The sequence below is a fragment of the Ranitomeya imitator genome, chromosome 8 (assembly GCF_032444005.1).
Source record: "Ranitomeya imitator isolate aRanImi1 chromosome 8, aRanImi1.pri, whole genome shotgun sequence".
Lineage (NCBI taxonomy): Eukaryota > Metazoa > Chordata > Amphibia > Anura > Dendrobatidae > Ranitomeya > Ranitomeya imitator.
Window position 1 is genome coordinate 1,161,216 of NC_091289.1, and position 25,007 is coordinate 1,186,222.

A 25,007-nucleotide genomic window follows, 5' to 3' on the forward strand; every position below is an offset into this window, starting at 1 on the left:
TTAACCTTTGGTGGAAAATCAGAGCTGGTGGCAGCATACTTTGTTCTGTGCGTTTGGGAAACTGGACAGCGACCGGCGGCATTGATAATTATTGTTCCTGCCTGAGTGGGAGTAGTTAAATCGCTCTCGCTGCAGTGAGCCCAATAGCCAGTACATAGCAGGCAGCCTTTCTGGTGACTAATTACTCTAGGTACAGTACCTAATCTGACCTGAAGGTAAGGGGGGCGCCAGAGAGCTGCAAGTTCCAAACCGGAACTGTGAAGTGGGCTATAGATAAATCCCCTTCAGAAGCAACCAGGGGCAATCAAACAACCCCGGTTCATGACAAATTGGTGTGAGTAGTGGGGACGATAAAGATATCCTCCACGGGATCCCTGACATATTGTTGGCAGCACGGTGTGAACCGTGACATCATCTTAATGCCATGTTTACTCACATGCTACTTTGATACCACTGTCATGTCACTCCCATGTTACTTACATGTTGCAGCCATGTTACACCCATGTTATTAACATGTCACGGTTAAGTTATTTTCATGTTAATTCTATGCCACAGTCATGTTAGTCCCACGATATTTCAATTTTATAGTCCCGTTACTGTCATGTTAGTCATCTTATTGCCATGTTATTCTCACGTTACTTCCATGTCACTGTAATGTCACTACCATGTTAGTCATGTTATTACCATGTTACTTACATGTTACAGCCATCTTACTATCATTTTATTACCATGGTACAGTTATGTTTCTTCCATGTTATTGTCACGCTACTAATTTGTTACTTCTATCTTAGTCATATCACTCCCATGTTACAATGATAGCACTCACATTATTAACATGTACGCCATGTTACACCCATATTACGATCATATTACTGCCGTGTTACAGTCATGTTACTCCTACGTCACAAACATATTATTCCAATGATACAGTCATGTTACTGTCATACCCCCAGCTTACTGCCTTGTACCAACACACCAACATACTGACCTCTGACCTGAGACTGCCCCACAAATCACTATCATGACCTCAGACTACCCAATAATGCTTTCACTATGGGGCAGACAAAGATGTAGCAACTGTAGGGAAAAGCACAAGGCAGGAAGGCAGCACAGGACACAGAACAGCATGGGGCAGGAAGCAGCACAGGGCACAGAACAGCACGGGGCAGGAAGCAGCACAGGGCACAGAACAGCATGGGGCAGGAAGCAGCACAGGGCACAGAACAGCATGGGGCAGGAAGCAACACAGGGCACAGAACAGCATGGGGCAGGAAGCAGCACAGGGCACAGAACAGCATGGGGCAGGAAGCAACACAGGGCACAGAACAGCACGGGGCAGGAAGCAGCACAGGGCACAGAACAGCACGGGGCAGGAAGCAGCACAGGGCACAGAACAGCATGGGGCAGGAAGCAGCACAGGGCACAGAACAGCATGGGGCAGGAAGCAGCACAGGGCACAGAACAGCACGGGGCAGGAAGCAGCACAGGGCACAGAACAGCATGGGGCAGGAAGCAGCACAGGGCACAGAACAGCATGGGGCAGGAAGCAGCACAGGGCACAGAACAGCACGGGGCAGGAAGCAGCACAGGGCACAGAACAGCATGGGGCAGGAAGCAGCACAGGACACAGAACAGCACGGGGCAGGAAGCAGCACAGGGCACAGAACAGCATGGGGCAGGAAGCAGCACAGGGCACAGAACAGCATGGGGCAGGAAGCAGCACAGGACACAGAACAGCATGGGGCAGGAAGCAGCACAGGGCACAGAACAGCATGGGGCAGGAAGCAGCACAGGGCACAGAACAGCATGGGGCAGGAAGCAACACAGGACACAGAACAGCACGGGGCAGGAAGCAGCACAGGGCACAGAACAGCATGGGGCAGGAAGCAGCACAGGGCACAGAACAGCACGGGGCAGGAAGCAGCACAGGGCACAGAACAGCATGGGGCAGGAAGCAGCACAGGGCACAGAACAGCATGGGGCAGGAAGCAGCACAGGGCACAGAACAGCACGGGGCAGGAAGCAGCACAGGGCACAGAACAGCATGGGGCAGGAAGCAGCACAGGGCACAGAACAGCATGGGGCAGGAAGCAACACAGGACACAGAACAGCATGGGGCAGGAAGCAGCACAGGACACAGAACAGCATGGGGCAGGAAGCAGCACAGGACACAGAACAGCATGGGGCAGGAAGCAGCACAGGACACAGAACAGCATGGGGCAGGAAGCAGCACAGGACACAGAACAGCACGGAGCAGGAAGCAGCACAGGACACAGAACAGCACGGGGCAGGAAGCAGCACAGGGCACAGAACAGCATGGGGCAGGAAGCAGCACAGGGCACAGAACAGCACGGGGCAGGAAGCAGCACAGGGCACAGAACAGCATGGGGCAGGAAGCAGCACAGGGCAAGGAGCAGCATGGGGCAGGAAGCAGCACAGGGCACAGAACAGCATGGGGCAGGAAGGCAGCACAGGACACAGAACAGCACGGGCAGGAAGCAGCACAGGGCACAGAACAGCACGGGGCAGGAAGCAGCACAGGGCACAGAACAGCATGGGGCAGGAAGCAGCACAGGGCACAGAACAGCATGGGGCAGGAAGCAGCACAGGGCACAGAACAGCACGGGGCAGGAAGCAGCACAGGGCACAGAACAGCACGGGGCAGGAAGCAGCACAGGGCACAGAACAGCATGGGGCAGGAAGCAGCACAGGGCACAGAACAGCATGGGGCAGGAAGCAGCACAGGGCACAGAACAGCACGGGGCAGGAAGCAGCACAGGGCACAGAACAGCATGGGGCAGGAAGCAGCACAGGGCACAGAACAGCATGGGGCAGGAAGCAGCACAGGACACAGAACAGCATGGGGCAGGAAGCAGCACAGGGCACAGAACAGCATGGGGCAGGAAGCAGCACAGGGCACAGAACAGCATGGGGCAGGAAGCAGCACAGGACACAGAACAGCAAGGGGCAGGAAGCAGCACAGGGCACAGAACAGCATGGGGCAGGAAGCAGCACAGGACACAGAACAGCATGGGGCAGGAAGCAGCACAGGACACAGAACAGCACGGGGCAGGAAGCAGCACAGGACACAGAACAGCATGGGGCAGGAAGCAGCACAGGACACAGAACAGCATGGGGCAGGAAGCAGCACAGGGCACAGAACAGCATGGGGCAGGAAGCAGCACAGGGCACAGAACAGCACGGGGCAGGAAGCAGCACAGGGCACAGAACAGCATGGGGCAGGAAGCAGCACAGGGCACAGAACAGCATGGGGCAGGAAGCAGCACAGGACACAGAACAGCATGGGGCAGGAAGCAGCACAGGGCACAGAACAGCATGGGGCAGGAAGCAACACAGGACACAGAACAGCACGGGGCAGGAAGCAGCACAGGGCACAGAACAGCATGGGGCAGGAAGCAGCACAGGACACAGAACAGCACGGGGCAGGAAGCAGCACAGGACACAGAACAGCATGGGGCAGGAAGCAGCACAGGGCACAGAACAGCACGGGGCAGGAAGCAGCACAGGACACAGAACAGCATGGGGCAGGAAGCAGCACAGGACACAGAACAGCACGGGGCAGGAAGCAGCACAGGACACAGAACAGCATGGGGCAGGAAGCAGCACAGGACACAGAACAGCATGGGGCAGGAAGCAGCACAGGACACAGAACAGCATGGGGCAGGAAGCAGCACAGGGCACAGAACAGCACGGGGCAGGAAGCAGCACAGGACACAGAACAGCATGGGGCAGGAAGCAGCACAGGACACAGAACAGCGTGGGGCAGGAAGCAGCACAGGACACAGAACAGCATGGGGCAGGAAGCAGCACAGGACACAGAACAGCATGGGGCAGGAGGGCAGCACAGGACACAGAACAGCATGGGGCAGGAAGCAGCACAGGGCAAGGAGCAGCATGGGGCAGGAGGGCAGCACAGGGCACAGAACAGCATGGGGCAGGAAGCAGCACAGGGCACAGAACAGCACGGGGCAGGAAGCAGCACAGGACACAGAACAGCATGGGGCAGGAAGCAGCACAGGGCACAGAACAGCATGGGGCAGGAAGCAGCACAGGGCACAGAACAGCATGGGGCAGGAAGCAGCACAGGGCACAGAACAGCATGGGGCAGGAGGGCAGTACAGGACACAGAACAGCATGGGGCAGGAGGGCAGTACAGGACACAGAACAGCATGGGACAGGAAGCAGCACAGGACACAGAACAGCATGGGGCAGGAGGGCAGCACAGGGTACAGAACAGCATGGGGCAGGAGGGCAGTACAGGACACAGAACAGCATGGGGCAGGAAGCAGCACAGGGCACAGAACAGCATGGGACAGGAAGCAGCACAGGACACAGAACAGCATGGGGCAGGAGGGCAGTACAGGACACAGAACAGCACGGGGCAGGAAGCAGCACAGGACACAGAACAGCATGGGACAGGAAGCAGCACAGGACACAGAACAGCATGGGGCAGGAAGCAGCACAGGGCACAGAACAGCATGGGGCAGGAGGGCAGTACAGGACACAGAACAGCACGGGGCAGGAAGCAGCACAGGACACAGAACAGCATGGGGCAGGAAGCAGCACAGGGCAAGGAGCAGCATGGGGCAGGAGGGCAGCACAGGGCACAGAACAGCATGGGGCAGGAAGCAGCACAGGGCACAGAACAGCACGGGGCAGGAAGCAGCACAGGACACAGAACAGCATGGGGCAGGAAGCAGCACAGGACACAGAACAGCATGGGGCAGGAAGCAGCACAGGACACAGAACAGCATGGGGCAGGAGGGCAGCACAGGGCACAGAACAGCATGGGGCAGGAAGCAGCACAGGGCAAGGAGCAGCATGGGGCAGGAGGGCAGCACAGGGCACAGAACAGCATGGGGCAGGAAGCAGCACAGGGCACAGAACAGCATGGGGCAGGAAGCAGCACAGGGCACAGAACAGCATGGGGCAGGAAGCAGCACAGGACACAGAACAGCATGGGGCAGGAGGGCAGCACAGGGCACAGAACAGCATGGGGCAGGAGGGCAGCACAGGGCACAGAACAGCATGGGGCAGGAGGGCAGCACAGGACACAGAACAGCACGGGGCAGGAGGGCAGCACAGGACACAGAACAGCATGGGGCAGGAAGCAGCACAGGGCAGCTAGCAACACGGGGAAGTGAGCAGGACGGGGCAGGAAGCAGCACAGGGCAGGGAGCAGGACGGGTCAGTAAGCAGCACAGGACACAGAACAGCACGGGGCAGGAACCAGCACAGGACACAGAACAGCACGGGGCAGGAGGGCAGCACAGGACACAGAACAGCACGGGGCAGGAAGCAGCACAGGACACAGAACAGCATGGGGCAGGAAGCAGCACAGGACACAGAACAGCACGGGGCAGGAGGGCAGCACAGGACACAGAACAGCACGGGGCAAAAGGGCAGCACAGGGCACAGAACAGCATGGGGCAGGAAGCAGCACAGGGCACAGAACAGCATGGGGCAGGAGGGCAGCACAGGGCACAGAACAGCACGGGGCAGGAAGCAGCACAGGGCACAGAACAGCATAGGGCAGGAAGCAGCACAGGACACAGAACAGCATGGGGCAGGAAGCAGCACAGGACACAGAACAGCATGGGGCAGGAGGGCAACACAGGGCACAGAACAGCACGGGGCACAGAACAGCACGGGGCAGGAGGGCAGCCCAGGGCAGCTAGCAACACGGGGAAGGGAGCAGGACGGGGCAGGAAGCAGCACAGCACACAGAACAGCATGGGGCAGGAAGCAGCACAGGACACAGAACAGCATGGGGCAGGAAGCAGCACAGGACACAGAACAGCATGGGGCAGGAACCAGCACAGGACACAGAACAACATGGGGCAGGAAGCAGCACAGGACACAGAACAGCACGGGGCAGGAAGCAGCACAGGACACAGAACAGCACGGGGCAGGAAGCAGCACAGGACACAGAACAGCACGGGGCAGGAGGGCAGCACAGGACACAGAACAGCATGGGGCAGGAAGCAGCACAGGACACAGAACAGCATGGGGCAGGAAGCAGCACAGGACACAGAACAGCACGGGGCAGGAGGGCAGCACAGGGCACAGAACAGCACGGGGCAGGAGGGCAGCACAGGACACAGAACAGCACAGGGCAGGAGGGCAGCACAGGACACAGAACAGCACGGGGCAGGAAGCAGCACAGGACACAGAACAGCACGGGGCAAGAGGGCAGCACAGGACACAGAACAGCACGGGGCAGGAGGGCAGCACAGGACACAGAACAGCACGGGGCAGGAGGGCAGCACAGGACACAGAACAGCACGGGGCAGGAGGGCAGCACAGGACACAGAACAGCACGGGGCAGGAAGCACCACAGGACACAGAACAGCACGGGGCAGGAAGCAGCACAGGACACAGAACAGCACGGGGCAGGAGGGCAGCACAGGACACAGAACAGCACGGGGCAGGAAGCAGCACAGGACACAGAACAGCATGTGGCAGGAAGCAGCACAGGACACAGAACAGCACGGGGCAGGAGGGCAGCACAGGGCACAGAACAGCACGGGGCAGGAGGGCAGCACAGGACACAGAACAGCACAGGGCAGGAGGGCAGCACAGGACACAGAACAGCACGGGGCAGGAAGCAGCACAGGACACAGAACAGCACGGGGCAAGAGGGCAGCACAGGACACAGAACAGCACGGGGCAGGAGGGCAGCACAGGACACAGAACAGCACGGGGCAGGAGGGCAGCACAGGACACAGAACAGCACGGGGCAGGAGGGCAGCACAGGACACAGAACAGCATGGGGCAGGAAGCAGCACAGGGCACAGAACAGCATGGGGCAGGAGGGCCACACAGGACACAGAACAGCATGGGGCAGGAAGCAGCACAGGGCACAGAACAGCATGGGGCAGGAAGCAGCACAGGACACAGAACAGCATGGGGCAGGAGGGCAGCACAGGACACAGAACAGCATGGGGCAGGAGGGCCACACAGGACACAGAACAGCATGGGGCAGGAGGGCAGCACAGGACACAGAACAGCATGGGGCAGGAAGCAGCACAGGACACAGAACAGCATGGGGCAGGAGGGCAGCACAGGACACAGAACAGCACGGGGCAGGAGGGCAGCACAGGACACAGAACAGCACGGGGCAGGAGGGCAGCACAGGACACAAAACAGCATGGGGCAGGAAGCAGCACAGGACACAGAACAGCATGGGGCAGGAAGCAGCACAGGACACAGAACAGCATGGGGCAGGAAGCAGCACAGGACACAGAACAGCACGGGGCAGGAAGCGGCACAGGACACAGAACAGCACGGGGCAGGAGGGCAGCACAGGACACAGAACAGCACGGGGCAGGAAGCAGCACAGGACACAGAACAGCATGGGGCAGGAAGCAGCACAGGACACAGAACAGCATGGGGCAGGAAGCAGCACAGGACACAGAACAGCACGGGGCAGGAAGCAGCACAGGGCACAGAACAGCATGGGGCAGGAAGCAGCACAGGACACAGAACAGCACGGGGCAGGAAGCAGCACAGGACACAGAACAGCACGGGGCAGGAAGCAGCACAGGACACAGAACAGCATGGGGCAGGAAGCAGCACAGGACACAGAACAGCATGGGGCAGGAAGCAGCACAGGACACAGAACAGCATGGGGCAGGAGGGCAGCACAGGGCAGCTAGCAACACGGGGAAGGGAGCAGGATGGGGCAGGAAGCAGCACAGGGCAGGGAGCAGGACGGGGCAGGAAGCAGGACGGGGCAGGAAGCAGCACAGGACACAGAACAGCATGGGGCAGGAAGCAGCACAGGGAAGGGAGCAGAAAGGGGCAGGAAGCAGGACGTTGCAGGAAGCAGGACGGGGAGGAAGCAGAACGGGGCAGGAAGCAGGACGGGGCAAGAAGCAGGACGGGGCAGCTAGCAACACGGGAAAGGGAGCAGCATGGGGCAGGAAGCAGGATGGGGCAGGAAGCAGCGCAGGAAACCTAGCAACACGGGGAAGGGAGCAGCACAGGGAACCTAGCAACACGGGGAAGGGAACAGCGTAGGGCAGGGAGCAGGACAGGGCAGGGAGCAGCGCAGGGAACCTAGCAACACGGGGAAGGGAGCAGCGTGGGGCAAGGAGCAGCACAGGGCAGGGAGCAGCATGGGGCAGGAAGCAGCACAGGACACAGAACAGCATGGGGCAGGAAGCAGCACAGGACACAGAACAGCATGGGGCAGGAAGCAGCACAGGACACAGAACAGCACGGGGCAGGAGGGCAGCACAGGACACAGAACAGCATGGGGCAGGAAGCAGCACAGGACACAGAACAGCATGGGGCAGGAAGCAGCACAGGACACAGAACAGCACGGGGCAGGAAGCAGCACAGGACACAGAACAGCACGGGGCAGGAAGCAGCACAGGACACAGAACAGCACGGGGCAGGAGGGCAGCACAGGACACAGAACAGCATGGGGCAGGAAGCAGCACAGGACACAGAACAGCATGGGGCAGGAAGCAGCACAGGACACAGAACAGCATGGGGCAGGAAGCAGCACAGGACACAGAACAGCATGGGGCAGGAAGCAGCACAGGGAAGGGAGCAGAAAGGGGCAGGAAGCAGGACGTTGCAGGAAGCAGGACGGGGCAGGAAGCAGGACGGGGCAGGAAGCAGGACGGGGCAAGAAGCAGGACGGGGCAGCTAGCAACACGGGAAAGGGAGCAGCATGGGGCAGGAAGCAGGATGGGGCAGGAAGCAGCGCAGGAAACCTAGCAACACGGGGAAGGGAGCAGCACAGGGAACCTAGCAACACGGGGAAGGGAACAGCGTAGGGCAGGGAGCAGGACAGGGCAGGGAGCAGCGCAGGGAACCTAGCAACACGGGGAAGGGAGCAGCGTGGGGCAAGGAGCAGCACAGGGCAGGGAGCAGCATGGGGCAGGAAGCAGCACAGGGAAGGGAGCAGGAAGGGGCAGGAAGCAGGACGTTGCAGGAAGCAGGACGGGGCAGGAAGCAGCGCAGGAAACCTAGCAACACGGGGAAGGGAGCAGCGCGGGGCAAGGAGCAGGATGGGGCAGAAAGCAGGATGGGGCAGGAAGCAAGATGGGGCAGGAAACCTAGCAACACGGTGAAGGGAGCAGCGTGGGGCAGGGAAAAGGATGGAGCAGGGAGCAGCACAGGGAACCTAGCAACACGGAGAAGGGAGCAGCGCAGGGCAGGGAAAAGGATGGAGCAGGGAGCAGCACAGGGAACCTAGCAACACGGAGAAGGGAGCAGCGCAGGGCAGGGAGCAGGATGGGGCAGGAAACAGCACAGTGTAGTTAGAAACATGGGGAAGGGAGCAACGTGGGGCAGGAAGCAGCACAGGATAGGGAGCAGGACCGGGCAGGGAGCAGTGAGCAGCACAAGGCAGGAAGCAGCTGGCAGATGCAGAGACAAGCAAGGGGCAGTGATCATCAAGCAGCTGCAAGAAGCAACGGGAAGGAAGCAGCGAGTAGCTGCAGGGAGCAGCATGGGGCAGGAAGCAGTTGCACGAACCAAATGGGGCAGGAAGCGACGAGCAGCTGCAGGAAGCAAATGGGGCAGGAGCAGCGAGCAGCTGCAGGAAGCAAATGGGGCAGGGAGCAATGAGCAGCTGCAGGAAGCAAATGGGTCAGGAAGCAGCGAGCAGCTGCAGGAAGCAAATGGGGCAGGAGCAGTGAGCAGCTGCAGGAAGCAAATGGGGCAGGGAGCAATGAGCAGCTGCAGGAAGCAAATGGGGCAGGGAGCAGTGAGCAGCTGCAGGAAGCAAATGGGGCAGGAAGCAGCGAGCAGCTGCAGGAAGCAAATGGGGCAGGGAGCAGCGAGCAGTTGCAGGAAGCAAATGGGGCAGGAAGCAGCGAGCAGCTGCAGGAAGCAAATGGGGCAGGAAGCAGCGAGCAGCTGCAGGAAGCAAATGGGGCAGGAAGCAGCGAGCAGCTGCAGGAAGCAAATGGGGCAGGGAGCAGCGAGCAGCTGCAGGAAGCAAATGGGGCAGGAAGCAGCGAGCAGCTGCAGGAAGCAAATGGGGCAGGAAGCAGCGAGCAGCTGCAGGAAGCAAATGGGGCAGGAAGCGGGGAGCAGCTGCAGGAAGCAAATGGGGCAGGAAGCAGCGAGCAGCTGCAGGAAGCAAATGGGGCAAGAAGCAGCGAGCAGCTGCAGGAAGCAAATGGGGCAGGGAGCAGCGAGCAGCTGCAGAAATTCGGGCAGGGAGTAGCCCAGGACACACATTGTGCGCTCTTACCTCTGTCAGATGAGGGTTGGGGTTGAAGCCGCACTGGTTGCACACCTCGTTGTGACACTGCGTGCACGTGTTGAAGTTTGGCTGGTTCGGAGAGGAAGTGAGGTCTGTTGTGTTGCAAATAGGGCAAAGCGTGCTGCTGGGGAGTGGGGCGATCTGCGGAACTGAGTAGGGCGAGGTTGGAGTGGTGCCTCTGTCTGGAGATACTGAGGGTGACCTTCCTGTTCGGTGACCCCTGCTTTCCACCTGCAGTGTCCTCCTGGAGACGTCAGATGCCTGCTGGGATGGGGGAACATGGCTTTTCACTTCTTTTGTGCTTTCAGGAGTTTGTCTAAACGTCTGAGGAGTGGAACTTTGCCCGGCCAAACGACCTGGATTCTGCAACCTCCCGGGAGCACTGGAACAGAAAAGAGATCAACCATGCAGTGACCGTACTGGACACAAGGAACAGTGTAACTACAGTGACCCCACAAGCACAGGACAACTCCACTAAAATCCTGTACATGAGTTAAAGGGTGAAGGCCTACGACAGAGAATCTGTATTATCTCAGCTCCTTTCAGCACAGTAGATGCACATTTTCCCAGTTCCCTCTAGGACAACAATTCTGCAGTTTTTGAATTTCTACCTCTCTCCAGGACAATGGATGCACATAATCTCAACTCCCTCCAGCACGTGGGATGCTCATCTTCCCAGCTCCCTATAAGACAACGACTCTGCATCTTCTCAGCTCCCTATAAGACAACGACTCTGCATCTTCTCAGCTCCCCCCAGAACAGAGGATACACATCGTCCCAGCTCTCTCCAGGACAGTGGGTGCACGTCTTCCCAGTTCCCTCTTCAGCTCCTTCTAGGACAATGGATGTTACTCCAAGAGAGTAGATTTGAATCCTTGCAGCCACCTCCATGACGGTGGTGTACAGGTTACCAGCTACCTACATATTTTCAATCTTTTCCATTATTCTAGGGATGACGCTAAACCAAAGAACAGACAATGCTCAATTCTCTCGACAGTGAAAGAACCACTCTTCTAGACATAGATGATGGTGACTCCTTGTCAGGGATCCCGTATATTGTCAGGACTTTCTTAATCCCTGAAATCCCTTGATGTCACAGGCTGGGAAGGTCACCAGTACCACCCGCTCTGATCTCTGGAGCGAGCCGCTCTCTGCTGCCCCCTATCGCCCGGACAATTACACGATTGGCCGACAATCAACAGAGAAGGCCGCAGCCTGTTCGCACCACTAGGCCGGCTGCCAGAAATTTACCCGAGAACGTAAGGCGTATACACCTCCAGATTCCAACACATGGACTATGTGTACACACCCTGGTATGGTCACAGCTACCTCTGACAACCCCAGACTATTCGCCGCCACCATTAATCTGTTTTGGTCGGTTAGACACAGTTAAAACGGTAGCTAATGGCTTCGAGGCGTAGTTTACAGAACAAAAGGAACAGATCTATTACATTTCATATTTAATCCAAAGGGAAGCAGTGTTTATGAAAAATATACAAAGATTTTACAAAGGGGACAAAACAATCTAATATATATATCTGAATGTGTGTGTGTGTTTATGTGTGTATGTATGTATGTATGTATGTCTGGGATTGGCATCTGCACCGTCGCAGCTACAGCCACAAAATTTTGCACAGTCACACGTCTGGACCCTGAGAGCGTCATAGGCTATGTTGTAAGGTGAAATTTTAACCCCGCGCATTCCAATTCACCAAACAATTTTGCCCCTATCTACATAATGGGGAAAAAAGTGAAAGGAAAAGTGTTGGAGGCAAATTGACAGCTGCCAGATGTGAACAAGGGGGACTTAAGGAGTGAGAGCGATGGCGCCAAAGAGTATATACCGTACAGTTACTAAGGAGGGGTCCCGACATGGGATACTCACCACACACAGGGATATTAACACACACAAAATGCGCCACACACTACCACGTGCTTGAACACATACCACCCTCAGCACACATTTCACCACACATACACCAACCTCGCCACATAAAAGTCGAAACACAAAAGTCGCCGCTCAAAACTCACCACGCGCAAAACACGCCACGTGCAAAAATAGGCTCACGCAAAACTCGCCACACGTGCAAAACTCACCTCATGGAAAACTCGCCACACGCAAAACTTGCACACGCGGAAAAATTGCCACATGCACAAAAGTTGCAACACATGCAAACGTTGCCTCACACAAAACTTGCACATACTCAAAACGCACCACACATATAACTCGCCATGCGCAAAACTCGCCATGCGCAAAACTTGCTGCACACAACTTGCTACATTAACCTGTAACATGCAACTCGACACACAAAAAGTCGCTACATGCATGTCGCCACACGCAACTCAACACACACAACTTGACACATGAAACTCGCCCTAAAACACACACAAGTCTGGTATTATCCTTCAAAACTAAAAATCTGATTAATAAGCAGACAAACTACAAGAGCAACACATGTACCATATAGGAAATACGGCAGCTGTCAGTCACATGACCTGTCTATTATGTGTATGTGTGAGCTAATATATACTGCCAGGGGGAGGGCTTCCTGTTGGCTGGGGATTTATCAGGCTGCCAATTTATCTTACAAATACTGAGGTAAAAATACTGAGCAAATAACGTGTCAACGAGGTCTAATACAGGAGGAGATGACACACAGGTATATACTATATACAGGGGAGATGACACACAGATATATACTATATACAGGAGAGATGACACACAGGTATATACTATATACAGGAGAGATGACACACAGGTATATACTATATAAAGGAGGAGATGACACACAGGTATATACTATATACAGGAGAGATGACACAGGTATATACTATATACAGGAGGAAATGACACGGGTATATATACTATATACAGGAGGAGATGACACACAGGTATATACTATATACAGGGGAGATGACATACAGGTATATACTATATACAGGGGAGATGACACACAGCAGGTATATACTATATACAGGAGATGACACACAGGTATATACTATATACAGGAGCAGATGACACACGTATATACTATATACGGGAGCAGATGACACACATATATACTATATACGGGAGCAGATGACACACGTATATACTATATACAGGAGGAGATGACACACGTATATACTATATACAGGAGGAGATAACACACGTATATACTATATAAAGGAGATGACATACAGGTATATACTATATACAGGAGGAGATGACACACACATATATACTATATACAGGGGAGATGACACAGGTATATACCAAGTCGCTGATTGGTCCCGGCAAAACAGCCACGACTAATCAGTGACGGGCACAGTCCGGAAGAAAATGGCCGCTGTGTACTCCCCGCAGTCACTGCCCGGTGCCCGCATACTCCCCTCCAGTCACCGCTCACACAGGGTTAATGCCGGCGGTAACGGACCGCGTTATGCCGCGGGTAACGCACTCCGTAACCGCTATTAACCCTGTGTGTCCCCAACTTTTTACTATTGATGCTGCCTATGCGGCATCAATAGTAAAAAAATGTAATGTTAAAAATAATAAAAAAACAAAAAACCTGCTATACTCACCCTCCGTAGTCCGCCGAGCCGCTCGCGCCTGCCGCCATCTTCCGTTCCCGGCGATGCATTGCGAAATTACCCAGAAGACTTAGCGGTCTCGCGAGACTGCTAAGTCATCTGGGTAATTTTGCAATGCATCCTGGGAACGGAAGATGGCGACAGCCGCGCGCGTATCGTCAGAGATTCGCTGGATCCCAAGGGGTGAGTATATAACTATTTTTTAATTATTTTTTTTAGCAGGGATAAGTGCCCACACTGCTGTATACTACGTGGGCTGTTTGATACCGCGTGGCTGCTATATACTACATAGGCAGTGTTATATACTATGTGGGCTGCGTTATATACTACGTGGCTGCTATATACTGCGTGGGCTGTGCTATATATTACGTGGCCACTGTTACATACTGCGTGGGCTGTACCATATATTACGTGGCCAGTGTTATATACTGCGTGGCCTGTGTTATATACTATGTCGCCTGTGTTATACACTGCGTGGCTGCTATATACTGCGTGGGCTGTGTTATATACTGCGTGGGCTGTGCTATATATTACGTGGCCACTGTTATATACTGCGTGGGCTCTATTATATACTACGTCGCCTGTGTTATATACTATGTCGCCTGTGTTATATACTGCGTGGCTGCTATATACTGCGTGGCCTGTGTTATATACTGCGTGGGCTGTGCTATATATTACGTGGCCACTGTTATATACTGCGTGGGCTGTATTATATACTACGTCGCCTGTGTTATATACTGCGTGGCTGCCATATACTGCGTGGGCTGTGTTATATAGTGTGTGGCTGTGTTATATACTGCGTGGCCACTGTTATATATTGCGTGGCCTGTATTAATGCATCGGGTATTCTACAATATGTATGTATATAGCAGCCATGTAGTATATAGCACAGGCCACGTAGTATTTGTCTGCTATATACTACATGGCCCCTATATACTACGTGGCCTGTGCTATATACTATGTGGCTGCTATATACATACATACATATTCTAGAATACCCGATGCGTTAGAATCGGGCCACCATCTAGTACAGCATAAACAGCTACATAAAATAAAAAGGATTAACAGAAGAACTTACTACACCCATCACAGAGACGATTCAGTTTAGCTGAAGGAGAGCGCCTCGATTGGTCTGTGAATAACAGGGCCCCTGCATACATGACATGTAACTCTCTGCATGAACGCTGATAATTGGGATCGATCTTTTATCAGACCCTGAGTCTCACCCACACACCCCTCTACAATGACCTCACAAGGGCCGGTTGTGGGCCGGACTCAGCCCTTCATAATTTTAGGCAATCCCAATTTGCGTAATAACTCCTCGTAAGATGACTGCAGAAGTTTGAGACCGATGTCATCTTTCCTATCGGGATTTTAGCTACGCTAAGGCTATGTGCACACATTGCGCATTTTGATGCATTTTCCGCATCGTATTTGGATGTGCGGAATTGGATCAATGTTAGTCAATGGGAAATTGAGAAATGTTGTGCACATGCTGCGGAAAAAAACGCGCGGATTTGCAGCATTTTATTTTCTACAGCATGTCAATTCTTTTTGGAGATCTGCAGCGTTTCCGCACCCATTGACTTCCATTGAGTCAGGCAAATCCGTAGCAAAACCACAGATTTAAAAAGATCTGCGTATTTGCTGCGGATGTGCCTGCGAGAAACACTGTTCTAGAGTAATCATTCCTGGTAAATAATGGTGCAAACTTGATAGTTTTTCAACCTATGTTTTTTTGGTTGGCGCCTGTTCACACTAGCTTGTATTAAGCCTTTTTGGACATCTGCACTCCCACTCCCAAGAGCCACACGTGATTTTAAGTAGTTAGCTGGTCCAATCCTGACCCATAAATTGTAGACGTTTTTGCCCAGGAGAGGTGACAAAACAGGACAGGGCCCCAATTATGAAGGACGCCTTAACGTGGCAATTGGGCTCACATACATTGGCCAATTCCTTTTTTCATAGGAATTTTTGCAGATCATTATTTCATGTGTACATCATATAGAGCCTTTTTCCTATTTTCTATGGCAGTAATTCATTTTCAATGTTCTAGAGCAATCATTCTTGATAAATAAGTGTGCCCTTCATCGTTTTTCAATTTATGTGTTATTTTGGTTGGCGCCTGTTCACACTAGCTTGGATGTGCTGGTCTTGTTCTCTATTTGTATTAAGCTGGCTTGATGTCACCTTACAATACAAAGGTGACATTAACCCCACAAATATTACCCCATATGCCACCTCTACAGGGCAGTGGGAAGAGACAGGCTAAGTGCCAGAACTGGGGCATCTTAGAGAAGCGCCATTTCTGGGGGGTTGTGAAGGGGTGTTTGTAGCCAGGGGGGGGCAATATCCATAGCCCCTTCCTAGGATATGAATATCAGCCCGCAGCTGTCTGCATAGCCTTTTCTGGCTATTAATTATAGGGGGACCCCACGTCATTTTATTGGGGGGGGGTCCCCCTATTTTAAAGGGAACCTGTCACCCCGAAAATCGCGGGTGAGGTAAGCCCACCGGCATCAGGGGCTTATCTACAGCATTCTGTAATGCTGTAGATAAGCCCCCGATGTTACCTGAAAAAGGAGAAAAAGACGTTAGATTATACTCACCCAGGGGCGGTCCCGCTGCTGGTCAGGTCAGTTGGGCGTCTCTGGTCCGCTGCGGCGCCTCCCATCTTCATTACAAGACGTCCTCTTCTGATCTTCAGCCACGGCTCCGGCGCAGGCGTACTTTGCTCTGCCCTCTTTTTGGGTGCAGAGGATAGTACTGCAGTGCGCAGGCGCCGGAAAGGTCAGAGGCCCGGCGCCTGCAGTACTTTGTCTGCCCTCAACAGGGCAAAGTACGCCTGCGCCGGAGCCGTGGCTGAAGATCAGAAGAGGACGTCTTGTAATGAAGATGGGAGGCGCCGCAGCGGACCAGAGATGCCCATCCGACCTGACCAGCAGCGGGACCGCCCCTGGGTGAGTATAATATAACGTCTTTTTCTCCTTTTTCAGGTAACATCGGGGCTTATCTACAGCATTACAGAATGCTGCCCCTGATGCCGGTGGGCTTACCTCACCTGCGATTTTCGGGGTGACAGCTTCCCTTTAATAGCCAGTAAAGGCTAAATATACAGCTTTTTAAATTAAACAGATATTGTGTTTAAGGCCGGGATCACACTTGCGAGAAACTTGCACAAGTCTCACACCTCAATACCCGGCACTGCTACCGGCACTCGGACCGAAGAGTGCAGCTGCATGTATTTGTATGTATCTGAATGCTCTGAACCCGAGTGCCAGCATTTATGTACTATTTTATTATGTTTATTACTAAATATCGGGCTTGGTATATATCTATTTATGTATCTATTATCTATTTACCTATTATCTATCTTGTGCTGCTTACACCTAAAGAACATCTCTAGAATCCGCCCTTTTCTCACCATGTAAACAAGACTCTCACTGTCGCCCTGATCCACTCCCGCCTGGACTACTGCAACGCTCTATTAATTGGCCTCCCCCTCACGCGACTTTCCCCTCTCCAGTCCATCCTTAATGCAGCAGCCAGGGTCGTCCATCTGGCTAATCGTTACTCGGACGCGTCTGCTCTTCGCCAGTCATTACACTGGCTACCCATTCATTACAGGATCCAATTCAAAGTACTTGTTCTCACCCACAAAGCCCTCCACAGTGCGGCCCCCCTTACATCTCCTCCCTCATTTCTGTCTATCAGCAGACCACTGCGCTCTGCAAATGACTTTCGATTAACCTCTGCACTAATCCGTACCTTCCACTCCCGACTCCAAGACTTCTCCCATGCTGCACCAATCCTCTGGAATGCTCTACCCCAAGATATTAGGACCAGCCAGAATTTGCATAGTTTTAGGCGCTCGCTCAAAACACATTTGTTCAGAGCGGCCTATCACATTCAGTAATCAAAGTCATGTTATGTCTGTGTGTGTGTGTAGCCCATTCACTATCTCCATCTACCCCCCACCCCCTGAAGATGGCCGGACCATCATTGTAAATACATCATTGTAAATACACACCTGTGCTTTGTATCTCCCCCTCCTCATTGTAGATTGTAAGCTCTCACCAGCAGGGGCGGCTTATTTTGCTTTAATTATTGTATTATTAACGTTGTTACTTATGACTGTTGTGTTTGAAACTGTTAAACTGTAAAGCGCTGCGGAATATGTTGGCGCTATATAAAGATTATTATCTCTATCAATCATCTATTATCTACAGTACAGAGCAAAAGTTTGGACACACCTTCTCATTTAAAGATTTTTCTGTATTTTCATGACTATGAAAATTGTACATTCACACTGAAGGCATCAAAACTATGAATTATCACATGTGGAATTATATACTTAACAAAAAAGTGTGAAACAACTGAAAATATGTCTTATATTCTAGGTTCTTCAAAGTAGCCACCTTTTGCTTTGATGACTGCTTTGCACACTCTTACAGGAAAGAAACATATCTTGGTACCGTGTTCGCCAGTAGATAGAAAAATATTTAGAATTGAGAGTCCGCAGTGGTTGATACCTTTTAATGGCGAACTGAAAAGATGGTAATAAATTGCAGCTTTCGAGACAACATAGTATACATAATACAGAAAAAAAAACTGGCTTATCCATGTTTTTTTTTTTTTCTATACTATGTTGTGCATAAATACTGTATGTGATTCTTCAGAATTTGTTTTAGTCTTTGCCTGATGAAGAGACGTATGTAGTCTCGAAAGCTGCAATTTGTTACCATCTTTTCAGTTAGCCATTAAAAGGTATCAACCACTGAGGACTCTCAATTCTAAATATTTTGCACACTCTTGGCATTCTCTTGATGAGCTTCAAGAGGTAGTCACTGGAAATTGTTTTCCCTTCACATGTGTGCCCTGTCAGGTTTAATAAGTGGGATTTCTTGCCTTATAAATGGTGTTGGGACCATCAGTTGTGTTGTGCAGAAGCCTGGTGGATACACAGCTGATAGTCCTACTGAATAGACTGTTAGAATTTGTATTATGGCAAGAAAAAAGCTGCTAAGTAAAGAAAAACGAGTGTCCATCATTACTTTAAGAAATGAGGTCAGTCAGTCCGAAAAATTGGGAAAACTTTGAAAGTGTCCCCCAAGTGCAGTGGCAAAAACCATCAAGAGCTACAAAGAAACTGGCTCACATGAGGACCGCCCCAGGAAAGGAAGACCAAGAGTCACCTCTGCTTCTGAGGATAAGTTTATCCGTGTCACCAGCCTCAGAAATCGCAGGTTAACAGCAGCTCAGATTAGAGACCAGGTCAATGCCACACAGAGTTCTAGCAGCAGACACATCTCTACAACAACTGTTAAGAGGCGACTTTGTGCAACAGGCCTTCATGGTAAAATAGCTGCTAGGAAACCACTGCTAAGGACAGGCAACAAGCAGAAGAGACGTGTTTGGGCTAAAGAACACAAGGAATGGACATTAGAACAGTGGAAATCTGTGATTTGGTCTGATAAGTCCAAATTTTAGCTCTTTGGTTCCAACCACCGTGTCTTTGTGGAGTCTACATGCCTGGTTCCCACCGTGAAGCATGGAAGAGGAGGTGTGATGGTGTGGGGGGCTTTGCTGGTGACACTGTTGGGGATTTATTCAACATTGAAGGCATACTGAACAAGCATGGCAACCATAGTATCCTGCAGCGGCATGCTATTCCATCTGGTTTGTGTTTAGTTGGACCATCATTTATTTTTTAACAGGACAATGACCCCAAACACCTCCAGGCTGTGTAAGGGCTATTTGACCAAGAAGGAGAGTGATGGGATGCTACCCCAGATGACCTGGCCTCCACAGTCACCAGACCTGAACCCAATCGAGATGGTTTGGGGTGAGCTGGACGCAGAGTGAAGGCAAAAGGGCCAACAAGTGCTAAGCATCTCTGGGAACTCCTTCACGATTGTTGATAGACCATTCCCGGTGACTACCTCTAGAAGCTCATCAAGAGAATGCCAAGAGTGTGCAAAGCAGTAATCAAAGCAAAAGGTGGCTACTGTGAAGAACCTAGAATATAAGACATAATTTCAGTTGTTTCACACTTTTTTGTTAAGTATATAATTCCACATGTGTTAATTCATAGTTTTGATGCCTTCAGTGTGAATGTACAATTTTCATAGTCATGAAAATACAGAAAAATCTTTTAATGAGGTGTGTCCAAACTTTTGCTCTGTACTGTATATATTATCTATCTATTATCTATCTCTATCATCTATCAATCATCTATCTATCCATCTATCTTTCTGTGTGTAAACATTACTCTTCAATGGCGTTCCTAAATGAAGAGGTTGGATCAGACATGACATCACAATTCTTTTTTATTGTTAAATAATAGAGCTTTATTTAGCTTACAAAAACGCACGCAAATCTGCATCAAATCCGTGCGGATTTTTACCTACGTTTCCTGCCAAGAGATGCAGAATCTGCACAGAAAATTCCACAGACAAATCTGCAGCGTGTGCACACGGCCTAAGGCCAAACATGGCTTATCTGCTGGTGGTTATATGGCCCTTCTGGATTTGGGGCCTCGTTGTCCCGGTGCCGACAATATGCGTCTCATTAATGTCGGATGGATACATTCCGATATTCCACTTTCCATGTGGCGCTGGGCGTCAGAGGTTCTCGGATCATCTTCTGATCTACTAGTCTTTTCCTGTCTCTCCGTGTGGGGACAATACACATCCTTTTCGCCATCCACAGTAATCCTTGCATTGTAGAGTCTGCGTCCTCTCGGTGTCCCTGCCATTTTACACACACACACAGGTGTGACTGCGAGCTCCCAGCTCCTCATGACAAATGCTCGATAACAGGAGGGGAGACAGGAGGGCTGCAAGGATTTTTAACATTTTCTGTGACACTCCTCCTGTGGAGTCTTCCTTTTATCGCATCCATTGAGCCGAGCTCTCCTTATATACAAGGTCCAAAAAATATCCAAAATTGGAGCACAAATGACTGCATGGGTCAGTGCAGCTACATGGCCCCCCCGCTACGAGACCCTCCAAACCCTTGGCACTCTCCTGTCTTCTAATAAGTCAGTCTTTGGCTTCTTCTTCTTAGTAAATAGCCAATTCATGCCCACAATGTTCTTATATTGTTGATTACGTCCAATTCAGCCATCAGTGAGCGCTCCCAGGGCATGCAATCAGCTGTACGCAGTACGAACGGTGGCGGCTCCACATAACGGATTCTCACTTGGAAATTCATTCATGAACTCAGCTCTGCCTAAGAGCTGCCATTACAACTAGTAAAGGTCCACTCTACTGGGAGAGGCATCAGAAGGCAGGTGGCTGCCATCTCACCCTTGTATTGCAAGACTGGTGTCCTTTTCCCGGAGTTTCTCAGCCGGGAGTCAGGATAGTAGGTTGGATCCCTGCCGTTAGTGGCAGCGAGCAAGAGACGTCATCTGAAAATGAAGCAGGGGCCACCCATTGAGATGTCACCTTTGTACCCACGCCCAAGTAGACTGGTTCTGGCTGCCAATAATGTCACGTCCTGCATTTCTCCCAGGTCCACAGAACATAATGCAGGACGTTATCAATGGATCTGCAATGGCTATAGCACGCTGCAATTCTCCATAATGCAAATAATTATGGATCATCAACACGTGTAACACAAGATGAGGGTAACACCAAGGACATCTGAAGCTGAGAACCTGATCGTCCAACACCTGATGTCACCGGACAGGGACCACGCAGCAGGAGACGGTGGGATCACTTTCATCGCATTCCTTACCAATCTATTAATCACTGCCTGACCTTCCCGGGTCACGCTCATCACATCCCCCGAAGCCCACCTTCACCTATCAAATCCGTAAGTGAAACGCCAAAAACATTTCCTACAGTTCAGTAATTATATAAGACAAATAAATCTTTGTACCAAGAAAAATAATAGAAAGGGGAAAGCTGGTAAGAAACATCCACTCTGGAGACTCCGCAGGGCTCTCTAGGCCTGATGAAGAGGAGTCTCCAAACCTGACATTTTCCACCATCTGTTCCCTCAGCCATTAAAAGGTATCAACACTGCGGACTCTCAATCTGTAATATTTGTAATTATATATGGATCTACCAGGACATTATATACATTATTATCCTCCAATCACATCCAGATCTGCACCATCACATGTAACTATCATGAAAACAATGTTTAGTGAGACCGTCCCTTTCTCATTGCTGAGATCCAAGTCTGCAGTCTTACACTATAGCCACATGTCCAGTAATCATCCGGATCCATTAATTAGCCATCGGTTGTTCTCCCATATGAAACTGACCACTAGGCAAAAAACTGATCCTGTACAAATAAAAGAAAGACAATGGATGATTAACGGATCCTTCTTCCATAGACTTCAATGTTTAAAAAAACGGATCCAGCTGAAATTAGATTTTTTAAAAAGGACAAAAAAGTTGTGTCTTCAGAACTCACTGCGTCCGGCTGGATCCGTTCTGGACGATCACTACTGGACATGTGAACATTGCCTTTCACCTCCTTCAAACCATGGTTTTGTATCCCGCCAAAAATCCAATCTTGTTACCTAATCAATATCTTCTGCATCGTTGTCTCCTGCATTGTTGTGTCCTGTATCATGTTGTCATCTCTTCCGTTGTGTCTTGCCTCCATGTGTCCTGCGTCTTCTGTTGTGTACCTGGTGTCAATGTCTCCTACGTTGTCTCTTGCCTACATGTGTCATGCGTCTTCTGTCTTGCATCTTCTGTCATTGTCTCCTGCGTTGTGTCTTGCCTCCATGTGTCCTGCGTCTTCTGTCATTGTCTCCTGCGTTGTGTCTTGCCTCCATGTGTTCTGCGTCTTGTGTCATTGTCTCCTGCGTTGTGTCTTGCCTCCATGTGTCCTGCGTCTTGTGTCATTGTCTCCTGCATTGTCTTGCCTCCATGTGTTCTGCGTGTTGTGTTATTGTCTCCTGCTTTGTGTCTTGCTTCTATGTGTTCTGCGTCTTGTGTCATTGTCTCCTGCTTTGTGTCTTGCCTCCATGTGTTCTGCGTCTTGTGTCATTGTCGCCTGCGTTGTGTCTTGCCTCCATGTGTCCTGCGTCTTGTGTTATTGTCTCCTGCGTTGTGTTTTGCCTCTATGCGTTCTGCATCTTCTGTCATTGTCTCCTGCGTTGTGTCTTGCCTCCATGTGTCCTGCGTCTTGTGTTATTGTCTCCTGCGTTGTGTCTTGCCTCCATGTGTCCTGCGTCTTGTGTCATTGTCTCCTGCGTTGTGTCTTGCCTCTATGCGTTCTGCATCTTCTATCATTGTCTCCTGCGTTGTGTCTTGCCTCCATGTGTTCTGCGTCTTGTGTCATTGTCTCCTGCGTTGTGTCTTGCCTCCATGTGTCCTGCGTCTTCTGTTGTGCACCTGGTGTCAATGTCTCCTACGTTGTCTCTTGCCTACATGTGTCATGCGTCTTCTGTCTTGCATCTTCTGTCATTGTCTCCTGCGTTGTGTCTTGCCTCCATGTGTTCTGCGTCTTGTGTCATTGTCTCCTGCGTTGTGTCTTGCCTCCATGTGTCCTGCGTCTTGTGTTATTGTCTCCTGCGTTGTGTCTTGCCTCCATGTGTCCTGCGTCTTGTGTCATTGTCTCCTGCGTTGTGTCTTGCCTCTATGCGTTCTGCATCTTCTATCATTGTCTCCTGCATTGTGTCTTGCCTCCATGTGTTCTGCGTCTTGTGTCATTGTCTCCTGCGTTGTGTCTTGCCTCCATGTGTCCTGCGTCTTCTGTTGTGCACCTGGTGTCAATGTCTCCTACGTTGTCTCTTGCCTACATGTGTCATGCGTCTTCTGTCTTGCATCTTCTGTCATTGTCTCCTGCGTTGTGTCTTGCCTCCATGTGTTCTGCGTCTTGTGTCATTGTCTCCTGCGTTGTGTCTTGCCTCCATGTGTCCTGCGTCTTGTGTTATTGTCTCCTGCGTTGTGTCTTGCCTCCATGTGTCATGCGTCTTCTGTCACTGTCTCCCGTGTTGTGTCTTGCCTCCATGTGTTCTGCATCTTGTGTCATTGTCTCCTGCGTTGTGTCTTGCCTCCATGTGTTTTGCGTCTTGTGTCATTGTCGCCTGCGTTGTGTCTTGCCTCCATGTGTTCTGCATCTTGTGTCATTGTCTCCGGCGTTGTGTCTTGCCTCCATGTGTTCTGCATCTTGTGTCATTGTCTCCTGCGTTGTGTCTTGCCTCCATGTGTTCTGCGTCTTGTGTCATTGTCGCCTGCGTTGTGTCTTGCTTCCATGTGTTCTGCGTCTTGTGTTATTGTCTCCTGCATTGTCTTGCCTCCATGTGTTCTGCGTGTTGTGTTATTGTCTCCTGCTTTGTGTCTTGCCTCCATGTGTCCTGCGTCTTGTGTCATTGTCTCGAGCGTTGTGTCTTGCCTCCATGTGTTCTGCGTGTTGTTATTCTCTCCTGCTTTGTGTCTTGCCTCCATGTGTCCTGCGTCTTGTTATTCTCTCCTGCTTTGTGTCTTGCCTCCATTTGTCCTGCGTCTTGAGTTATTGTCTCGAGCGTTGTGTCTTGCCTCCATGTGTTCTGCGTCTTGAGTTATTGTCTCCTGCTTTGTGTCTTGCCTCCATGTGTCCTGCGTCTTGTGTCATTGTCTCGAGCGTTGTGTCTTGCCTCCATGTGTTCTGCGTGTTGTTATTCTCTCCTGCTTTGTGTCTTGCCTCCATGTGTCCTGCGTCTTGTGTTATTCTCTCCTGCTTTGTGTCTTGCCTCCATTTGTCCTGCGTCTTGAGTTATTGTCTCCTGCTTTGTGTCTTGCCTCCATGTGTCCTGCGTCGTGTCATTGTCTTCTGCGTTGTGCCTTCCATCGTTGTGTCCTGCAGTAATTTCTCATGTATCTGTGAGTCTTGCATCGTTGCATTATGTTCAAGCCGTACATTTTACAAAAAACATTACTTTTCAACAATATGCAAAAACAAAACAGAGGTGTGCTTGTTTTGTTTTCCTACATGATTAGCAGTGAAGATTACAACTCTTGGGCACAGAAATAGAGATAATTCCAAGCCAGAGCAGATCCTTCACCCTTTCCAGAACCAGACACTGTGGCTGGATTCATCCATAGCATGGATCTGCTCAAAGAGATGATAACCCGACACAGGACTAAACCTGGGGTACAGTCACAACAGTCATAGGGGGATGACCAGCGCTCACATGTGGAGAAACATGTGAACTGCACATTCCTGCAAATTCATA

The 25,007-nt window shown here is 51.5% G+C and overlaps 1 protein-coding gene across 1 annotated transcript in view; it reads right to left on the reverse strand.

Moving 5' to 3' along the window:
* BSN (bassoon presynaptic cytomatrix protein) overlaps positions 1-25,007 on the reverse strand; it is a gene marked incomplete at its 5' end in the record, with an annotated part of 169,006 nt that overhangs the window by 129,077 nt on the left and 14,922 nt on the right. The window contains one exon of the mRNA XM_069736456.1: positions 10,238-10,631. Within this exon, the coding sequence (XP_069592557.1) occupies positions 10,238-10,631 (394 nt within the window). The remainder of the gene's footprint in view (positions 1-10,237; positions 10,632-25,007) is intronic.